Source organism: Eptatretus burgeri, chromosome 4 (genome assembly GCF_056783735.1).
Source record: "Eptatretus burgeri isolate ZD-2024b chromosome 4, Ebu_testis_v1, whole genome shotgun sequence".
In the NCBI taxonomy this organism is placed as follows: Eukaryota; Metazoa; Chordata; class Myxini; order Myxiniformes; family Myxinidae; genus Eptatretus; species Eptatretus burgeri.
In genome coordinates, this window is record NC_140964.1 from 2198758 (window position 1) to 2219258 (window position 20501).

Sequence of the window (20501 nt, forward strand, 5' to 3'; positions counted from 1 at the left end):
TCTTGGGGAACTCCAGCCTCCATGGGGAGAGGGGAAGAGAGGGTTCCATTGTAGCAACATGTTTACTGCATGAGTCGAGGAAGTCAGAAATCCAAGAATGAGGGCAGCTTTGCATGCCACAGGCAGATAACTTGGCAAGCAAAGCTGGATGCCAGACTTTGTCGAATGCCAGAGAAAGGTCCAGGAAGACAGTCCTGACATCTTAATTGACTTTGGGCCTCTAACCATTGCTGTGAGATGAGCATCGCCATGTGCAGAGTTGAGTGACTGGAATGGAATCCAAAGGGATTGTCAGAGATCAGGCTGTTTGAAAACGGCCTCCACCCAGCACTGCCAGCAATTAAAGATGGGAACTACACTTGCTGGGATTTAATATCCCGAGGCGAGCTGGCTTAAGGCAAGATTTGTACATAGCAATGTCCGAGAGGATGGTATCATCCGTATTCCATGCATGTTCAAACACACCTGTTATAGAACAGGATTATCATGAATTAATCCTCCAGGTATCGCAATCACGTCTACAATCATGGTGCAAAAACAAATGTCAGTGCGGCAAAATTGTGGAAACTCAAGGTGCATGAGCAGGCATTAGAAATAGTTCATAATTTAAGCGGCACAACGCCGGACCTTTTAGTGCCAAACATACGCAGTCAGACATTCAAACAGAAGTGGGCCAAAGGATAATGGGCTACAGGCTGTAATATGCTGGGTAGTCCAGAAGTGAAGTTCAGGATACAGGTGAGCATGGCAGCAGAGTGGGCATGAAGTGGATGAGCAGCCACATCTGCAGGGACACAGCAAGAGCCATCTCGATCAGGTGACAAAAGCCCTCCAGTGCAGGGCTTTTATTCAATGGCTCCTGTCACAAGTTACAAGTTCCCGCACTCGGCGCATTGTCACCGGTGCCTGCTGGGCATCGCAGATGGTGTGCTATGCTCGCACACGGAAATAGACCCAGCCAATTGACGATGCCGATCCTGACTCGATCAGCGCCATGGCTGCCAAGATTTTGTGACTTCCGTTTGTTACTTGAGTTTTACTCACACTGATGTTAGTAAAGACACTGTTTTGCTTTGCATACCATGCTATGGCCTGTTTGATTGACTCAGCCTTGTCTGCTTCATCCTTCAAGTGTTTCTCATGCTTTGTCAGAAAATGTTGAATACTTGATATGTGGTAAACAACACTCTCACAACCTAAAGTCAAAACAGCACAGTCTTTACATTCACCAAATCCGGATTAATCCCTCCCAGAGGGCTGAAATGAGCGAACATCTATCTTTTCTTTCATCGGAACCGCCATTTTGTCCCAAAAACACGTGATCAGTGGCGCTTATCGTAAGATTTCCTGCAAATGAAGATAGGCTGGACCCGTTAAACGTAATGTAGTACATAAACCAATTGATTAGTTTCTCTTTCTACGCCAAAGAGAATTTCATTGGGTCGCGTAATTTAGACTCTAAATATTGTGCTACCCAATGAAAACTCGTTAAAAAAATTTTTTCTAGAGATTGACAGAGCAGTCAACCATCGTTTTTATCATGGCGGCACACATGCCGTATGTTGCCGACCCTTGACTGAGAACATAGAACGGAGCAGAACAAAACAGAATAAGAATGTAACGGAAAAGGATGAAACACATCAAGAGCAGGGTGGAGGGATATAACAGAGAGACACTTGGATGACAACAGAGAGATAACAGAGAGAAAGAATGAGATCAAAGGTTGGGATAGAGAAGGACACAAGGGGTGAACAAGCTCAAGCACAGCAAGAAGAGGAAAGGAAAGCCGGAAATGAAAGAGAAATAGAACAAACAAAAAAAAGAGAAAGTGGGTGAGAGACAGGGGGTGGGAGTTAAACACAATAACCTGTGAAGGAAGGATGGGTTTGGGGAGGGTTAATGAGAGTAATGAAGATCATGGATATTGAAGGGGGTGACTTGAGGTGCTGGTGAACAGCCATCTTGAAACCTTGAGAAGGAAGATTGACATGCAGTTTGAATGGCAATGGACAGATTCAAAAGATAAAAGTAGATTGGAATAAATGGAAAGAGTTAGGAGGTATCCCAACAAACAAGTATCTTCCAAGGGCAGTAAAGGCAATAATAGTGTGTTTAGCCTGGGTAAGGCAAGTCCTGTTGTAATGGTGGAGTAACTTTGTCAATGAGGACAGAAGATGAAACAAGAGTAGAAATAACGGAGATGAGAATGTTAAGGTGAATGTGCAATATCTTATTGAAAGATTATTGGTGGGGTGAAGATCTTAACAGTGAACCCTAAAATTCGTAGTAGGTCTGTAGAGATTGAATTGAGGCAGAGAAGACTTCGTTGATTCAGTCAAGTAGTCAGGACAATGGATGAACCCATTAAGAAGACAGCAAGTTTGATGCAAATGGCAAAAGCTCAAGAAGCAGGCCCAAGAAAGCATAACAGGAATGCATGAACAATGAAATAAAAAGTTTTTTTTATTTATTTTGAATACTTACACTGATTGTGGTGGCATGATTTCATGCTTTCAACTGGCTATGATCAACAGTGCATTGCCACTGCTACCGAGTATGGGGGCACCACTGATGCAATGTCCCTATTACCAATTCACTGGTACTCATTTCACTGACCTCAGAAGGAAGACAGGCTAAGCCAACCCCACCTGGTGTTAATTCAGCAGCCAACGGGGCTCAAACTTAGGACTCTAAGATCCCAAGCCCACCACCCCAACCACTAAGCCAACACCAGGCTTTAAGAATAATTGGTATGAAGAAAGAATATGTGAACGAAAGAAGAAAATAGAGATGGGCTATCAATCGAACAATCATCTACCTGCTGGGCCAAAGATCATGGTCACTCCTCCAGCTTCAACAATGCACACGCCAGATTGTGGTACCATCTCCGAGGAAACCAAGCAGTTTTTTAAAAGAGATTTGTGAAAAACCTCCACGTAGTCTGCCAGTAACCCCCCTCTGGTGAGTCTCCTAAAATCAACACTCATTGCTCACCTCCAATCATTTGTTCCTATGTTTTTTTTGTTTTTCCACCTGTGGAACCAATTTCTCCAGACTATCAGTTTCATTCTTCCTTCCAGGGCATCGAGACAGCTGTTCCCGACCATCTCAGGCCATCCCCCATCCACGATTATGATCTTTTCTATGCCCCATTAACCCTCCCTAAGCCACTGAAGGGCTTTTTTGGCAGGCTGTATGGTCAAGTTGTTTAATTATCCGTTTCTTGCGATTCTCAAATCATTTCTCGTAAGCTTATACCATCTGCATTTCATGAATAAACGAGAGAACTCAAAGAACACCTTAGCCCACACAGTCTTGAGAAAGAGGACATTGGAAGGGTTACCCGCTCCCTTTTTAAGCCAAGATGTGGAGCTTCTTGTAGCCTGTTTGACAGACCAAATATCGAAATCTCATGTATTATAAAGAATGAATATCAATAGAATCCGAAGTTTACTGCCATTGATGCATTTGGGATACTTTTGCCCTCAGGGGCAACTTTGGCCCAAGGCTAAATGAAGAAGTATGTATGTGTATATATATATATATATATATATATATATATATATATATATATATATATATATATAAATATATATATATATATATATATATATATATATATATATATATGTTGTTCTTCTTTCGGCTGCTCCCGTGAGGGGTCGCCACAGCGGATCATATGTTATGAATCCGCATACTGATTTGGCATAGGTTTTACACCGGATGCCCTTCCTGATGCAACCCTGGTCGCCTCTGATATATATATACATATACATACATATATATAATTATTTAGCCTTGGGTCAAATTTTCCTCTGGGGGCCAAAGTAACCGAGTTCATAGTGCCCTATTTGTTCATCAGGGCTGGCAGGATAGCTTTGCGCTACGTACACTCACCTCTAAACTGTCTAGCCTGGGTTTAAATCCCAAGACAGCTTTCAATTGTCATCTTGGTGTTTCACAGGCAGGGTGATTCATCAATCAATGCGTGTGCTGTCCCTTGGATGGACGTTAAACTGGGTGTCACATCTGCCAGAATTAGTTGGTAGACTTTAAAGATCCCTCGGTGTCCTTGGCTTGGAGTCGGCGACCTTTCGCCGGCACCATGAGCAAATTACAAATTCATGCCCAACTACTGCTGGAAGGAAATGCAAAACCACACAGTATAACCCTTGACAACAAACTGCTTCAGCAGCACCGATGTTCTGCACCAGAGGATGGTGCATACCAGATTAGATCAGATATGTTCATCTGGTTGTAAATAACATTACCAACTAGAGGGGCACTCGGTAGAGCGCATACTTCCACTACATAATGCCTGATTCACGAGAACATATGTGGCCCAATACATTTTTGAAACATCATGCTATACAGTACTATATCGTTTACGGCCCTATCTCTCAATGGTGAAGAACCACTTACGGATCTTCACCAGAATCGAATCAATTCGGCCTTGTCACACACCCAACCTGCCCACAAAATTTCACCCAGATCCGTCCCCAACTTTTTGAGATATCCTCCACACAAACAAACAAACAAGAAGAAGACGTCGTAAAGAGCACGCTACTTACAAAATCCAAAAAACAAATTTGACCTCAAAAATAATTGGTGGTTGACTTCAATGACCAAATGTGCAACTACTCTTCAAATTTCAAGTGAATCAGATGAAAATTGACAATTTTAGAAATCTGGCCTATGCTGACCTTTTGGCTGATGTGAACTTCCAAAATAATTGGTGGTTGTATTCAGTGACCTGAAATATAAATCCTCTTCAAGTTTGAAGTCAATCGGATGAAAATTGAGGATTTTAGAAATACCACTGAGTTGTTAACCTTGGACCTATGTTGACCGATGTTGACTTGATTGTTTTGAGGTCAAAAGGTCAAGTTACGATGTGAGATTTCTAATATCCTCAATTTTCGGCTTCTTCCTTCTGACAAACTCTACCATGTGGTGAAGCTTCATAAAGATCAGTTAAAAATTGTGACCTGGTGCAGGGTGCAGGGTGGGGGTATTATTGGGTGGGGGGGGTGGTGCTGGGTGGAGGGTGGTGCAGTGGGGGGGTGGTGCAGGGTGATGGTTCGTGCTGGGTGGGGATGGTGCAGTGTGTGGGTGGTGCTGGTTGGAGGGTGGTGGTGTGGGGGTCGTGCTGGGTGATGGGTAGTGCCTGTTGGGGTGTGGTGCTGGGTGGTGGGTAGTGCTGGGTGGGGATGGTGCAGTGTGTGCATGGTGCTGGGTGGAGGGTGGTGCAGTGTGGCGGTGGTGCTGGGTGGAGGGTGGTGATGGGTGATGGGTGATGGGTGGTGCTGGGTAATGGGTGGTGCTGGGTGGGGGTTGGTGTAGTGTGGGGGTGGTGTAGTGTGTGGGTGGTGCAGTGTGGGGGTGCTGCTGGGTAATAGGTGGTGCTGGGTGGGGGGTTGGTGTAGTGTGGAGGTGGTGTAGTGTGTGGGTGGTGCAGTGTGGGGGTGGTGCTGGGTGATGGCTGGTGCAGTGTGGGGGTGGTGCTGGGTGGAGGGTGGTGATGGGTGGTGCTGGGTAATGGGTGGTGCTGGGTGGGGGGTTGTGTAGTGTGGGGGTGGTGTAGTGTGTGGGTGGTGCAGTGTGGGGGTGGTGCTGGGTAATGGGTGGTGCTGGGTGGGGGGTTTGGTGTAGTGTGGGGGTGGTGTTGTGTGTGGGTGGTGCAGTGTGGGGGTGGTGCTGGGTGATGGGTTGTGCTGGATGGGGTGTGGTGCTAGATGATGGGTGGTGCTGAGTGATAGGTGGTGTTGGGTGGGGGGTGGTGCAGTGTGGGTGTGATGCTGGGTGGAGGGTGGTGCTGGGTGATGGGTGGTGCTGGGTGATGGGTGGTGCTGGGTGATGGGTGGTGCTGGGTGGGGGGTGGTGTAGTGTGGGGGTGGTGTAGTGTGTGGGTGGTGCAGTGTGGGGGTGGTGCTGGGTGATGGGTAGTGCTGGATGGGGTGTGGTGCTGGATGATGGGTGGTGCTGAGTGATAGGTGGTGTTGGGTGGCGGGTGGTGCAGTGTGGGTGTGGTGCTGGGTGGAGGGTGGTGCTGAGTGATGGGTGGTGCTGGGTGATGGGTGGTGCTGGGGGGAGTGGATGTTTCAAACCCATCAACACATATTTTTTTGAGATGGGATCAAAATTTCACTAAATGTGTATTTGATAAATAAATGGTCCTTCAGTATTTCGTTGTAAATAAAACAATGTTTCTTTAATTCTATTCTTCTTATGCAGTGCATGGCTCCGGGTAGCATTATTTGCTGGTGGCATGGCTGTGTTGCTGATGCAGTGCCCCCACCCCTCCCCTGTAGATTAGAGGATCAATTTGGAATTTGTGCAGGGTGCCGGCGATAGCTCACCTACTCTTCGTGAAGTGCACCGTGGGATATTTGTTTTCTTCTTTAACGGCTGCACTGTTATTCCCACTTGTGAAGTTGGCCGAGCGAAGCTTTGCCCAAGTCTTTCACGACCTGGCTGGCCTGGCCTGTCGTTCGACTAAAGGGTAGGAATTTGTACTTTGTACATGGTGTTGCCGGCGATAAGTCGCCGACGCTTCGTGTAGGACACCTTGGGATCTTTAACGTCTAGTAACTAATGTCGGAAGACGGGACGCCCAGTTTATTGTCCATCCGAGGGACGGCACCCGGGGGAAGCTTGACACATGTTGATGAATCACCCAGCCTGTGAAATACCAGGATGGAGCTAGTAGCTGGGTCGGGATTCGAACCCAGGATAGACAGCCTGGAGGCGAGTTTGTACACTGCGGCAAAATTATAAATCACAAACTACCATCATGACTCCAAACAGTATAATGAGTTTTATGATATGAATTATTATCATGCAAGCCATACTCATCATATAAATCAACTGAAAATATTTGCAACAAAATATAATATCCAGAATTGCAAAATCAGCTCGAATCGGACAATCATACCTGCACCAACACCCACGGGTCACGATCATACCTGCACCAACACCCACGGGTCACGATCATACCTGTCTGCAGCTGGATTTGGCCACAGCCCATGAAAAAGAGAATAAACTTCACGAGTGGAAGTGACTGGAAGCATAGGTATAGCTACCTGGTGTGACGTTGAAACACGATGAAACGTTGTTATATTTTATGGTTTGACGGTGCGTTAATGTTACAAAATTCAATAACTATAACTTGCTGGCCTTGATCACATGTTATGACAACAGCTAATGGTCTTAACGGTACGAATGTCGTGACACAGCATCTCGAAACACTTAGTGTAACAATGAAGATGGCTATTTTAATATATAAACAATTCAATCATCTGCCCCCCCCTCCCAATGACATAATGTGACTATAACTACAACTACTACTACTACTGCAATTATCCCACCTCCTTGTGGGCCAGGGGACTTATTTTTTGCCCAAGATTTCACGAGCCGGTTGACCAGGATTGTAGTTCGACTGAAGGTGATTTGGACAGGACTCTGTTGCTTGTTCAGGGTACCTGCGATAACTCACCTATTCTTCCAAAAAAAATTTTTTTAAAACACACAGTGGGATATTTCACATCCAACAACTAATGCCAGCAGAAGGATCCTGTGGCTTAACGCGTCCTTCTGATGGACGGCGGACACATTGATGAATCACCCTGGATGGGGACAATTTTTATTTATTTATTTATTTCTGGGTCGGGTTTACAACTCCAAGTTTTCAGCTCAAAGACAAGTGCACATACCTCTAATCGATTCCTTTCAACCCTATGTTGTGCCAACATCATTATGTCCCAATGGGAAAGTTATTGTAAGGAACTGAGGTCCAGGTATGACGCTTCACGAGCCTCATCCGAGGACCTTTCACGGTGTGAATTTCACGACAGGTGGTGAGGATGAGGAATGCACCTCCGAGGGGAAATGAATAAATATTTCGAGCTTTTTCTTTCTTCCTATCCTCAACCTGCACTACATCATCCTCATTTGGTAATTGAAACGAACTTCACGCAGTGTGGGCACATGCCTTCCCTTTCTCAACTTGGCGACCTCACGGGGCGATGCGAACGGTGGACCCCCTACCTGTTCGGCTCCCGGTGTGTGAGCGACGTGCCATTTTCACCTGCCGAGGAGATGTAACGTTTTTGTCTTTCTTAAATGTAAGAGGATAAATGTCAGATATTTCATGATCCACCGGCAGACTTTTATCATTGCATTGCATCACTAAAATGTATGCAGACAATACCAATCATCTTTGGAGGCCTCATTATCTAAGCATCGTTATCTCCAAGGAATGAGATTTTGAAAATATTTAAGATGAGTTTTAATCCGTCCAAATCATGTGCGCCGGGTGGGATTCAAATAAGGCAGGATCACCTGCATGCCTAGGAAAAGTTAGTACAACTGCTTTCACGTGCACCTATCCATCCACTGTATAATCAAACTGACGCACAAAGGTTCGGGGATCAGAGGAGCATAGACAGGTTCGACCCACCGGCAGTAGAGCGACAAACAGGAATCCCAGAAGATGGTCACAGCTCGGGGTTTCCGTCGCCATGACCTGTGGTGACAAGGGAGATGGGGTCCGAGGCTGGAGGTCAAACACAACAGGATGAACGCCCTCCTGCCTCACACCCCGCTTGGACTACGAGGTTGGAAAGAGCTTCTCGCAACCCACGGTGCCGCTTTCTCGAGCCCATCCCGTGCGCTTTACTCTTCGGTGACTTCATTCTCCACGCATCCCCACCCCTTTACCGCCCCTTCCATGACCGAACCCACCTCTGATTATCTCCCTTCCATCGGTGGTAACTCACCCTGGACATACGTCCAATATCCTTTCCGAAAATCATCACCCTCTCTGTATATCAATATATGCTCCTCAGGAATATTGCACGGAATTTAACCCCGTTAGACCTGCTCGAGCAACCACCGTTTTAGAAACATTTATATAAACCCAGTGCAAGACCTGCAAGACGTGCAATCAGGTTGCATGATCACACCTCCTTTATTGTTGCCCACAGCGCAGATCCATGATCGCATAGCGATTCTGACTTGTCACCGCTGTACAACCAGGGGTCAATGATGTTAACAGATAAAATGATTCCTCAAGGCATGGGGTGGTGGGGGGTTGAGGATAGGGGGAGGAAGTGGGGTTGAAGATCCATCTGCAGTGCTGCAGCAACACAGTTCGGCTCGCACACTATTATGGCTCACCTGTATCGGTAAAACACGCGGCACGGCAGTACATCTTGTCTTGTGAACCTACCACCGATTACCTTGAAGATGGTTGGGGCAACAAATGATTAAATGATAAACCTGGTGTTCGCTTAACGGTTAAGGTGGCTGACTTAAGATCTTCGGGTCTTGAGTTCGAGCCCGTCGTGCCGTTGATTAACACGAGGTGTGTTGACACAGCCTGTCATCTTTCCGAAGTCGGTAAAATGAGTATCAGCTTACTGGAAACAGGGGCACTCCATCAGCAGAAAATAATGCAACGAGCAACCACAGGTTACATACGAAACAACAAGCATTAAATGATAATGACCAATCCTTACAAGGACTTTACAAGGAAACCAAACACAGGTGGAGGCCATTCAGCCCATCATGCCTGTGCGAACTCCATACTAATTTATCCACACAATATCCAAAGAAGAAAATGCAAAAAAATGTTTTTTTAATGAATGAAATAAATATATATATATATATATATATTTTATAGTGTTTTTGTAATTTTTTTCCCTTCCCCTCGGGGAGGGGGCATAGGCTTGGTTAAAAACACACAACATCAACCATACAACCCCCCTTGACAAGACCCCCACCAACAATACTCCGTACACATGCACACAACCACCCATCAATGCTCAAACTACCTAAAAGTCCAATCAACATCCCCATACCCCTCTATCACAATAACTTCCAGGTACCTATCTAATTCTAATCTAAACTTATTAACTGTTTCTGCTGCCACTACCTTTCCAGGGAGACCACTCCATGCATTAACTACTCTCTGAGTGAAAGTCCCCTGCTTTACGACCGTCTTAACTCTCCTCTTCTTTACTCTCAGGCTACGGTCCCTGGTCCTATCACTGTCCACTCGGTTGAATAATTCATCTTCACTTATTTTATCTCTACCTTTCATTATCATAAACATCTCAATCATATCTCCTCGTAACCGCCTCCTTTCTAGTGTATAAAGCCCTGTGTCCTTCAGCCGCTCCTCATAGCTGAGTCGAGCTCGGCCCGGAATCAATCTAGTAGCCCTACACTGAACCCTCTCTATGGTATCTATGCCCTTCCTGAGTTGTGGTGACCAAATCTGCACACAATATTCGAGATGTTTCCCTCATTAAATTCCTGTACAATGTTAATACCTCCTCTTTTGATTTATAATTGATCCCCCTCCGAATAAAACCTAAAACCCTATTTGCTCTACCTGTAGCTACCTGGCACTGTGCGACCTGCTTACCTCCTATATCTGTGCTACCTGCTTACCTCCTTACAAAATTACCCCTTGTATCCTGTAATCTCTGTTTTCATTGTTCTTCCCCATCCCCAACACCTTAGACTTGCTCAGGTTAAATTCCATCTGCCAGTCTTTTGCTCAATCTATACAAGTATCAATCCTTCTTTGACGTTGATGTAATTCTACAGCAATTTGCCGCTTTCACGTGTTAAAAGAAATGACTCTGCGTCACCATTGTTCTTTAAAAAAAATTCAGGAAAGTGAAATTGCACACTTTGGAAGGTAATAATATCACAAGAAATAAGGACGTGTTGGTAGCTTATGTGCAGTTGTGTTTGCATCGTTTTGTGGTTGTTTTCTGTTCACCTTTCCGACCTACGATGGGTATCGGGATTGAGATGCATGGAAGACCACATGGTGAAAAAAAGGAAAGAAAAGGACCTGATGGACCGAATGAATGTTTTCATGTGTTGTTTTTAGGTTTTTTTTTATTAATTTAATTTTTAGGATACAAAGTTGAGGCAAAGCAAGAACATAGAATGGATCAGGATGTGACATAACAAAAGGAACTGTAGAAAGAGAGAGAGAGGGGGGGAGGTCCTGTCTGCCTGAATTAGTTGGTGGATTCGTTAGTTAAAGATTAGCTGGTTAAATAATTAGTTGGTCAAAGACCCCACGGTGTCTTTTGCGAAGAGTATGTGAGTTATTGTCAGCTTCCAAATTCCTGCCCAAAGGACTGCTGGGAAAGTAATGGCAAACTCCCCCCCCCCCAGTATAACTGTTGTTCAGGAAGCTGCTTCGGCGGGAAACCGATGCTCTGTGGCAGAGCATGGACCATCAGAAGAAGAGTGATAAAGAGAGAGGGGTGGGTGTGGACACACACCAACAGCAGGGTTGAGGGACAAAACAGAGGGAGACTTGGACTAATAAAGGATGTCGGGGAAAATGATGGGAAGAGGAGGATGTCGGGGTGGCCAAGATGGATACAACTGCAAATTATCAGGAAGGAAAAAGTGTAAACTTGGAAAGAGATGGGCTTCAGGGGTGGGGGGTTGAGAGGGGTAAACAGGGATAGAAAAGATCATGGTTTTGGATGGCGGATGATCTGATCGAGATGATTGTGAATGTGAACAGCTGTCTTGAAGACTTGGAGAGAAGATTGAGATTGAAGAGAATATGGAAGTTGGTTCCACAGGTGGGGCAATAAAGAGGAATGGATGAATGGAGGTGAGCAGTGATTTTTCATCACATTCCCCCAAGTATGTATTTGGAGCTGTTGAACGAAAAACAAGCACAAGATCATCACGACAAGACGTTTGCATCACCATAAACCAATGGACCGATGAAAGAGGAACGATGAAAAGATCAGGTAGCCAAAATGTGCTTCCCTCCTCCACGGAGAACCAATTACTCGCATTACTAGTGGGGAGCCTCGGTGTAGTGAGACAATAAGGAACTGTCACAAGAGCTAAGGCCATGCCAAATGCCATGTGTGGTCTCATTTTAGGATTCCCTTTGGCATTTGGAAATAACTTCAAGGATTACATTCTGGAATCTCATCCTATGTGTGCTTCATAACAATGAGCGGGTGAGATAATGAGAGGGTGCCAAAGCGGCAATGAGAACGTTCGAGGTAATTAATATGTTTCGAGATGGAATGGAATGCTGGAATGAAAAAAGAAACCGCTCTTCCAGGCTCTGGGAGAAAACTCATTGTACAGTAAGTGGCATGCCAAATGTTAAGAAAAAGAAAGAAAGGAGGTATTTGAGTCATTCCGAAAAGGCATCTCACTTGCAAGACTGTGTTGAAGCAATCCATTGGTTCCTGGTGCTTGCTTACATGGCTCAGTGAAGCGTCATATCAATCTGCAAGCCTTATTGATTCTTTCTGAAAACAGACACCTTGCAAACAGCACAATCAACCGGGAGCCCAAAGCTATACCACCTCGCTTTAAATGGAGCCCACAAATTATATATTCGGCTTCGTGCCATTTAATATGTTTATGGTCGGGTCGTGATGTCTGAATAAATATATAACATGTAATGAATGGCCTGACGACACCATTTTAGTGATTAGAACATTAGATTACTGGCTAAAATGTATAGCCCTTCACTATACCTGACAACAGGGTCTCCACTAGGTATGTGATGGCTCCCTGCAATACTTCACTTGGGGGAGGCGGGTCTTCTATCGGAGCACCGATCAAACGATGACAGATCTTCAGGTGAAGAATAGATTTAATGCAAAAAATAATTACATAACAGAACTGACATCCTGCAAGTGCTTCTGATGGTTGGAGGACGTATTGTAAAATCGTGTGAACAAAACGGAGTAAATTGGAAGTTGAAGAATGACCGATAACTGAAAACAATTAAAAATAAACATTTTTTTCAGCTTCAACCTTGAATGTACAGAAGATTATTCACTTGAATTTACAGCACTTCCTCCAGCAAACTGAAGCACTTTGGGGCTTAAGCTTGGGGTCGGCCATCTTATTGGAAACGTTCTGTATATATTACACGACTGGACTTTCAAGATGCTTTGAAAAAAATTGCAAGCTGATATGGGGGGTGGGGAGTTCTGTGGCTGCAGACCTCACAAGCGACTAATGGAGGACCTGCCTGACATGATGGTGCAGAGGAAGATTACTTTCCTGGTAGTGCACTGACCTTTGAGCTGTTTCGTCCGGCTTTTGTTTTTGGCCTGTCCAGACTATTAAACTGTCCAACAGCACATTGCATCACAATGTACAGCGTCCCTTGGATGGACGTTAAGCTGGTACCCATTAAAGATTCCACGGTGTCTTTCGGTGACGAGTCAGTGAGTTATCTGCCCTACCTACTCACCCTGCCCTACTCACCAAACTCTCTTCCCATGGTATTCAAGGCCATCTCCACTCATGGCTCGCAGACTTCCTCTCCTGTCGCAGTCAACGTGTGGCCCTAAATGGAGTTCTTTCATCCCCTCTTCCTGTGCAGGCTGGAGTTCCTCAAGCTAGCTTTCTGGGCCCTGTTCTTTTTCTGGTTTTCATCAATGATCTCTCGGACTCTCTGGAAAATCCTCTATTTCTCTTTGCCGACGACTCCACCCTCTGCCGTACCATCTGTCATCCCTCAGACCGGCAAGCAGCAGCTTCTTCACTCACTGCAGATCTGGATAAAATCACAAACTGGTCCAACACGTGGAACATGTCTTTCAATCCAGACAAATCTCACACTCTCACTATGTCTCTTCGAAAGGACCGTTTACAAAACCCCCCCATCCACTTTCTCAACAATCCTCTGGAAGAAGTCTTCTGGAAGAAGATGTCTATCTTCCCTTGTATGCAATTTCTGCAGCAGTTTGTAAATCAATCGCATGCTACAAAGCTACCGATATGCTACGAGTTAAAACATAGGTTCTGTTCATTTGGATGTGACATCGTCACTTACTGGATGTGGAGAACTGGTTCAATCTCCTTTCTGAGCGATTAGAACTTCATAATTCATGTGAGTTAATTTACATGGACTGATGTGTCATCCAATAGCATCTTTCTATTACCGATATAAATGAAAGTTGCACGATTTTGTCTGAACGGGGTATACATCATAACCACAGGACGTATAATGCTGAATGATACCTCATTTTAGAGCTCTTGAGTTCAGACAGTGCACGCAGAGGTTTACAAATAACTATATCCATGCAATTTCGAGTTGTGTGCAATTATTTCTTTTTTTGGTGAGATTGCACACACGGCCGTTGTATCAGCTAAGAGTCACTGGTTCACACACCTACCGGAAGTAAAAAAATAATATAACCACAGACTATTCAGGCAATTCCATCCAACAGATAATTAACTTTTTGTCCATTTACTTTCTCTCTTTTTTTTTCTAATTATTTTTTTCTGTTGTGGTATTTTTACCAACGGCTTCTGCTCGTCATATGATATAGTTATGACTTAAGGGGAAACACTGTGAAACATACTTGGCTCATTGAGAGAACTGTGGGAGATTAACTGTTCATGGCCTTTTTAGCATTCCCATTTGATTTATCTTAATTGTCCTCCATGGTAATCATTGAGAAGGTGCCCGATGGGGAGGGGGGGGGGGTAGGGAGGGAGGTCATCATAATTTATGAACTGGAATAGTTAGATACCAACAAATCTCGACCTGGAAACCATCCAATCATTATAAATACTGTCAAGTGAGAGAAAACAGTAATGGGAATGTTTATATATATGTTACAGATGGTAAACTAGACTATCTGGAACATGGACAATCTCTTAGAATATGATTCTAGACCATGTTTTTCATTTCTTTTAAAAAGAACTTGTCAAGATATCACTTCAAGGAACCACCTTGCACCCACTAAGTTGTCTTCCACTACTGAAACGAGATGAAGATTCGTACACTGGCTTGTGTTTTGGAAAGGATAAGGGGAGGAGAGAAACAGGGCAGAGGAAGGAGTGAGAGCTAGTGAGCAAGGGGCTTATGGGAGTGGTGGGAGGGGGGTGGAGGAGAGGGGTGGTGAGGATCAGAGATTGCTGATCCATACTTCATCACACCCTGAAGTCCATGATTCAAGAATAACATTTCTTGTCAAATAAATTGACAAGTCCTGTCATGGTGAAGGGAAATCCAAGATGGCTGCACTCATGAAGATGAAGATGGCGTCACGTGACTGTGACTATGACTCTGACAGCCCCCCTCACCTGGAGTCCCTGTATACGAGGACTAGCGACATGGTGTGTCCCAGAAAATTTCTGGTCACGTGGTTCATGGGCACCATTTTGTTTCCATCGATCGTTCATTGAATGAGCACATGATAGTCAATATCTCATGATTCTTTTTAAAATGGCAGGTTGCTGTACCATTGGATGCACCAATCGATCAGAGAAGGGTTTCAGAATGTGTCTGTGCCAGGTAAGTTGTAGTCCCGTGTGTGTCCATTTATGTGTGGTGCTGTCATCATATTCGAGTTGGTAGTTTGATGTAACTCATAAAAAGACATAAATCATCAAACAACTATAGGTAATTTATGACACATCAAAAACATCCCAGCAAAGTTGCATTTAAGTAAACACATCACTTGTGTCAGGTCAGGTCAGGTCAGGTATGGGAGCATTCGCCGGAGCAGCGTGTTGCTGTGTCTACTTTCTGCCGGTATTCAGGGGCCCCCGTCTGGCCATTTCCCAGGCAGATGCCTGGCCCATCCCCATCTCCTTGAGATGCTGATCAACCTGCTACAACCACGAGGCACGTGGTGGGCCACTGGCCTCCTCCACTCCTGAGGCTTCCTCGCTGAGAGAATCTGGTGAGCATGAACAGTGTCAGGAAAATGAGCCAAATGACCATACAGCTGCAGCTGATGCTCATGGACTATTCAGGTAACAAATCTCATTTGAGTCCCTCTCAGCAACTGCTAGTTGGACACAAAGTCCGACCAGCAATAGCCAAGGATTCTCTGAAGAGACCTGGTGTCAAAGGAATCAAGTCTCCGTCTCAGATCCCTGGTCAGAGTCCAAGTCTCATATCCATAGAGCAAGACTGGAAGCACCATGGAACTGAAGACTCAGACTTTTGTCCTCCCGCACAGGTACCGACAGCACCACACCCCATGATCCAGTGAATCCATGACTCCCCAGGCCCGACCCAGACGTCTATTGACCTCTGGCTGCCATGAATATCATGACATGAATATCACTGCTTCCACTCTGAACCTCAGAAAGCCTGGTGTTGGCTTAGTGGTTAGAGTGGCTGGCTTGGGATCCTTGGGTCCTGAGTTCGAGCCCCATTGGCAACTGAATTAACACCAGGGGGGTTGACTCAGCCTGTCATCCTTCCGAGGTCGGCAAAATGAGTACCAGTGTGTACTGGTCCCGGTGTATGCCCTGGTTAGAATAGGTGTACCATATCCCTGTGTGTCGTAAGAGGCGACCAGGGTTGGCATCAGGAAGGGCATCCGGCTATAAAAACATTGCCTCAAGAAGGGAACCATGATTGCATGGAGCTCGCAAAAAGCTAACCCCTACTCAGCAGGGAAAAATGGCTGCAAAAACGGATGTATTACTGCCAAGAGAAGTGAATCTCTCTGTGACCTCAACATCTTCACCACAAACAGATACATACAAGAAAGCATCATCCAAGATGTCATTGAAAGCCTGGATTTTAGTTTTGACCCAGGAAGCCTGTAATCCCAGTGGTTCCGACTCCTCATTCAGTACCTCGAGGGCCCCCAAAAGGATATCCAGTCTCCGCAAAGATGTCTGCATCATTTCCAGAATCAAGGTCAGAGATCTTGATATTCCCAAATGATGCACCGCAGCTTGATCTCTCCAAAATCCTCCCCAGAAACAGTCCATACAAGCACTGAAAAGTGTGGGGGCCAGTACACACGCATGACAAACTCCAGTAATAACTGGAAATTGGTCGGAGATGGTATCACCACATCTCATAGCACTCTCAGTGCCAGAGTATAGTTCAGACATCAGATTGATCAGTTTTGGTGGCACCCCACGAGGACCAAGAATCAACCAACCAAGAAACCAGGATGCTTACGAGAGGGATTATGAGAGGCTTAGGCAGATGCTTGATAAGTGTTCGTCTGATAGTGGTGGAGGACAATGGTGAGGGTGAATCTGATCATCTTGAAGTTGATGAGCATATCTCACTCAGACTCCAGTGTAAATCTGGAAAGTGAAGATTCTGATGAAGAACTACCACCACAACAGACCCCACAGAAGCGGAGCAGACATGAAGGATAGCTCGGAAAGGACAAGGCGACTTCATGGGAGAAAGAAGATCCGAGTTTGAGAGGACACACCCGTGTACATAATGTATTCTCTGGACCAAAAGAGCTGAAAGGTCCAGCCCTAAATGTACGATCACTTCTGGAATTTTGGTCTCTCTTTATCAGGCTAGAAATATTCCATGTATTCGTGACAAACACAAACATGCACATCAGTGATGAAAGAATGAAAAACGCTAAGCAGGCCAGGGCAAAAGACGCAGACATTGTTGAAATGAAAGCTTTGGAAGACAGATGGAACAAATGTGGAAGTTTTCTGAGCAACGTCATTGCTGCGTTTTAGGTTTCTCCTTGTTTGCCTCAGGTTTGAAGACAAAACGACTCGCACTGAACACAGATTACTTGATAAACTGGCCCCCATTAGAGATCTATATCGAGAAAAATGTATTCTTTAGGTGAATAAAGGAAAATCAGTTGTCAAGTTTGGATATTTTTCATTGCTCTTTCTTAACACGATCAAAACATGAAAATGGGACAAATATCCTCTGTATTCATTCACTAGGTTGTTAAAATTACATGTACACACAGATAAGTTTGCAATTCCAATAAAATGATTTTTTTGTAATTTTGGGTCCAGTCACACACCAGTGTACCAATGGTGTTAAAAATAATCTGTACACTAACACAGGGTTAATGAGGTTGCTCATTGGGTCCAGAGCCAGGCAAAACAGAAGTGGTGAAAGGCTGTATCCCTGGAAGATCCCCCGTCGTATCTTCACGCCCGAACCCTAACAGCATCTTTCATCTCCTCTCCCTGTCAAAGCTGGAGTGCCCCAAGGCATTGTTCTGGGCCTCATCCTATCCCAAATCTTCATCAATGATTTACCCGACTCTCTGGAAAATCCTCTTTATCTCTTTGCTGTTGACTCCATAAGTCCACCCTCTGCCATGACATCCCCCATCTTCCAACAGACAGGATGCAGCCTCTTCTCTCTCTTCAAACTTTGACAAAATCACAAACTGGTCAAGCATTTGGAATATGTCTTTTAATCCTGAGGAATGCCACACACTCACTCTCTATTTCCAAAAAGACCATACCACAAACCCTCCCTTCTACTTTCTTAACAACCCTCTTGAAAACATTCAGTCACTCTAACTCTTGGGTCTCACTCTCAGCCATGATCTTGCTGCTTGTAAATAACAGCCTTCTGAGTGAGATTAGAGGCTCTCTTTTGCAGAGATGAGAGCAATATATTGTGTTGGTTGTTTGTCATAATAAATAAAGCCTTCGGAAGGCCTTGGGAAATCCACATTTCACAGGTTGGCCTCCAGAGCCAGTTGCAGACAGGTATTATCCATCGTACAAAGTCCTTCTTTGGCACACCTGAACTCTTAACCCCCTCAAGGCTTTCTTCCACAGCTTGATGGAATACTTCTCTCCCCTTTGGGTTGGTTCCCCTGTCACATCCTGCTCAGCTTGACACCATGGAAACCAAGGTTTTAAGATCAATGGACTCTCTCTCGTGAGGAAGCTGGGTCTACGGGCCGATCACTTTGCCATCACAGACAGGTCGGTGGTCTCCCCGTCTTCTCCACCTCCTTTCTGATCTTTCATCCTCTGCCCTCTCAGTGCTTTGTCCCTCCAATCCCCACATATCTGCAGGGAGCACGTGGTCCACCAGCAACCCCCTTGTCGTGAAACTACCTAAATCTAGTATCACTGCTCACCTCCACTCATTTGTTCCTCTTTTCCCCACCTGTGGAACCACCTTCCACATTCTTTTCACTGTCATTCTTCCCTCCAGGTCTTCCTGACAACTGTTCACCACCATCTCAGATATCTTTTCTACAACTGTTAAACCACCCCTCTCCACCCCCCCCCCCAAATTTGCCTTCTGTGTTGATCTTATCCACCTCCTGTGTTCTCCCCTACACCTCCTTACCTGAACATCCCTTGTTGTCAGTCTCCATATATTCTCTCCCTCGGCCCTGCTGTTTGTATTTCCCCCTTCTCCTTCTGCTGTTCCTTTTGTTATGTCCTGATGCGATTTGTATTCCAGCTCTTCCACGAAACTTGACTCTGCATTCAAAAAATAGGGGTAATACCCCTGAGTGCTCACCTGGTAGCAGTTGGATAAGAAAACCAGGGGAACCACTGGTAAGTGTGAATGATCCACAAAATATGTAACGAAGAAGAAAGTAAACACATATGGATTATTTTTTTTGATGCCGTGAACAAACTTTCGTACATCACGGGCGATGAAGGTTGTGGTCAAGTTTCATCAAAATTGTGTGTGTAGTTTCAGAGAATAATTTTGCAAGTATTTGAAGATGGACGGACAGATGGACAATGTGCCATCGTGTAAACTCCCCGGAACTACGTTCCAGGTGAGTAAAAAAAAAGAAGAAAACAAGCAGTCATAGACTGGTACTTACGAAATCTAATAAAAGCTGTCTCGAGAGAAGGTAGCGACGCAAACCAAAAGTTTCTACGATGATTCTGTACCAAACCATCAAAAATCGTAACGTCGACCGAAGCAAAAATCTCCATTTCTCCACGCAATTATTTAATATTGTTTTATTAAAGTCACAAAACGGTAATATTCGGCCATCCACCAACAATCTTTACATAATACGACGGCTTAGCGAGTCAGGCATGCGACAATAACCTTTATTGGGATAAAAAAATGACTTTTAAACACCATCTTTATCGAAAACACCGTCAGCATGCACACGCAAAACCTTTACGTGACTCAACGACGCCTCTGCTCGAGCGTGCTGCACCACGTGACGAGCCGTGACGCGGCGAGTGAAATATTTTTTATACAATCTTAAAACGTCTCCAAAACATCCGATTTTTACCAGAATTTCGACCACCAAGTTTTAAGCGTCCAAAGCGATCGCAAAAACCAAAGACAAAATTAAAATCGAAGTTAAAACGAACTCGTAACGTCGACCGAAGCAAAAATACTCCATTTCTCCACATCAATTTACGGAATTATGTTTGACCTCACTGTGACCTTGACCTTTGACCGATTTTGACCAAAATCTAATCAGCGCTAGCCATCACCCTCCTGAATCACGTGGTGTAATTTGACATTGGTAGCTTCTTCCGTTCTCGAGTTATCGTGCCTACAAACAAACACACAAACACACACACACAAACAAACAAACACACAAACAGAGGACGGAAGTCATCATATACTTACGAAATCTTTAGATTTCGTAAGTCAAAAGGGGGAATCAGTCATGATATAGAATATAAGACATTACCCATATCACACCTCTTGGGTAGTAGTTCCTCTCCAGCTCATCTCATTACTCAATGGCATCATGATTGATATGCAA

At 44.8% G+C, this 20501-nt stretch overlaps 1 protein-coding gene across 1 annotated transcript in view; it reads right to left on the reverse strand.

Moving 5' to 3' along the window:
- The window catches only part of LOC147027329 (secretin receptor-like), a 150999-nt gene that overhangs the window by 110863 nt on the left and 19635 nt on the right, over positions 1-20501 (reverse strand). Inside the window, exon 2 of the mRNA XM_085876668.1 lies at positions 8459-8524. Coding sequence (XP_085732794.1) covers positions 8459-8524 — 66 coding nt within the window. The remainder of the gene's footprint in view (positions 1-8458; positions 8525-20501) is intronic.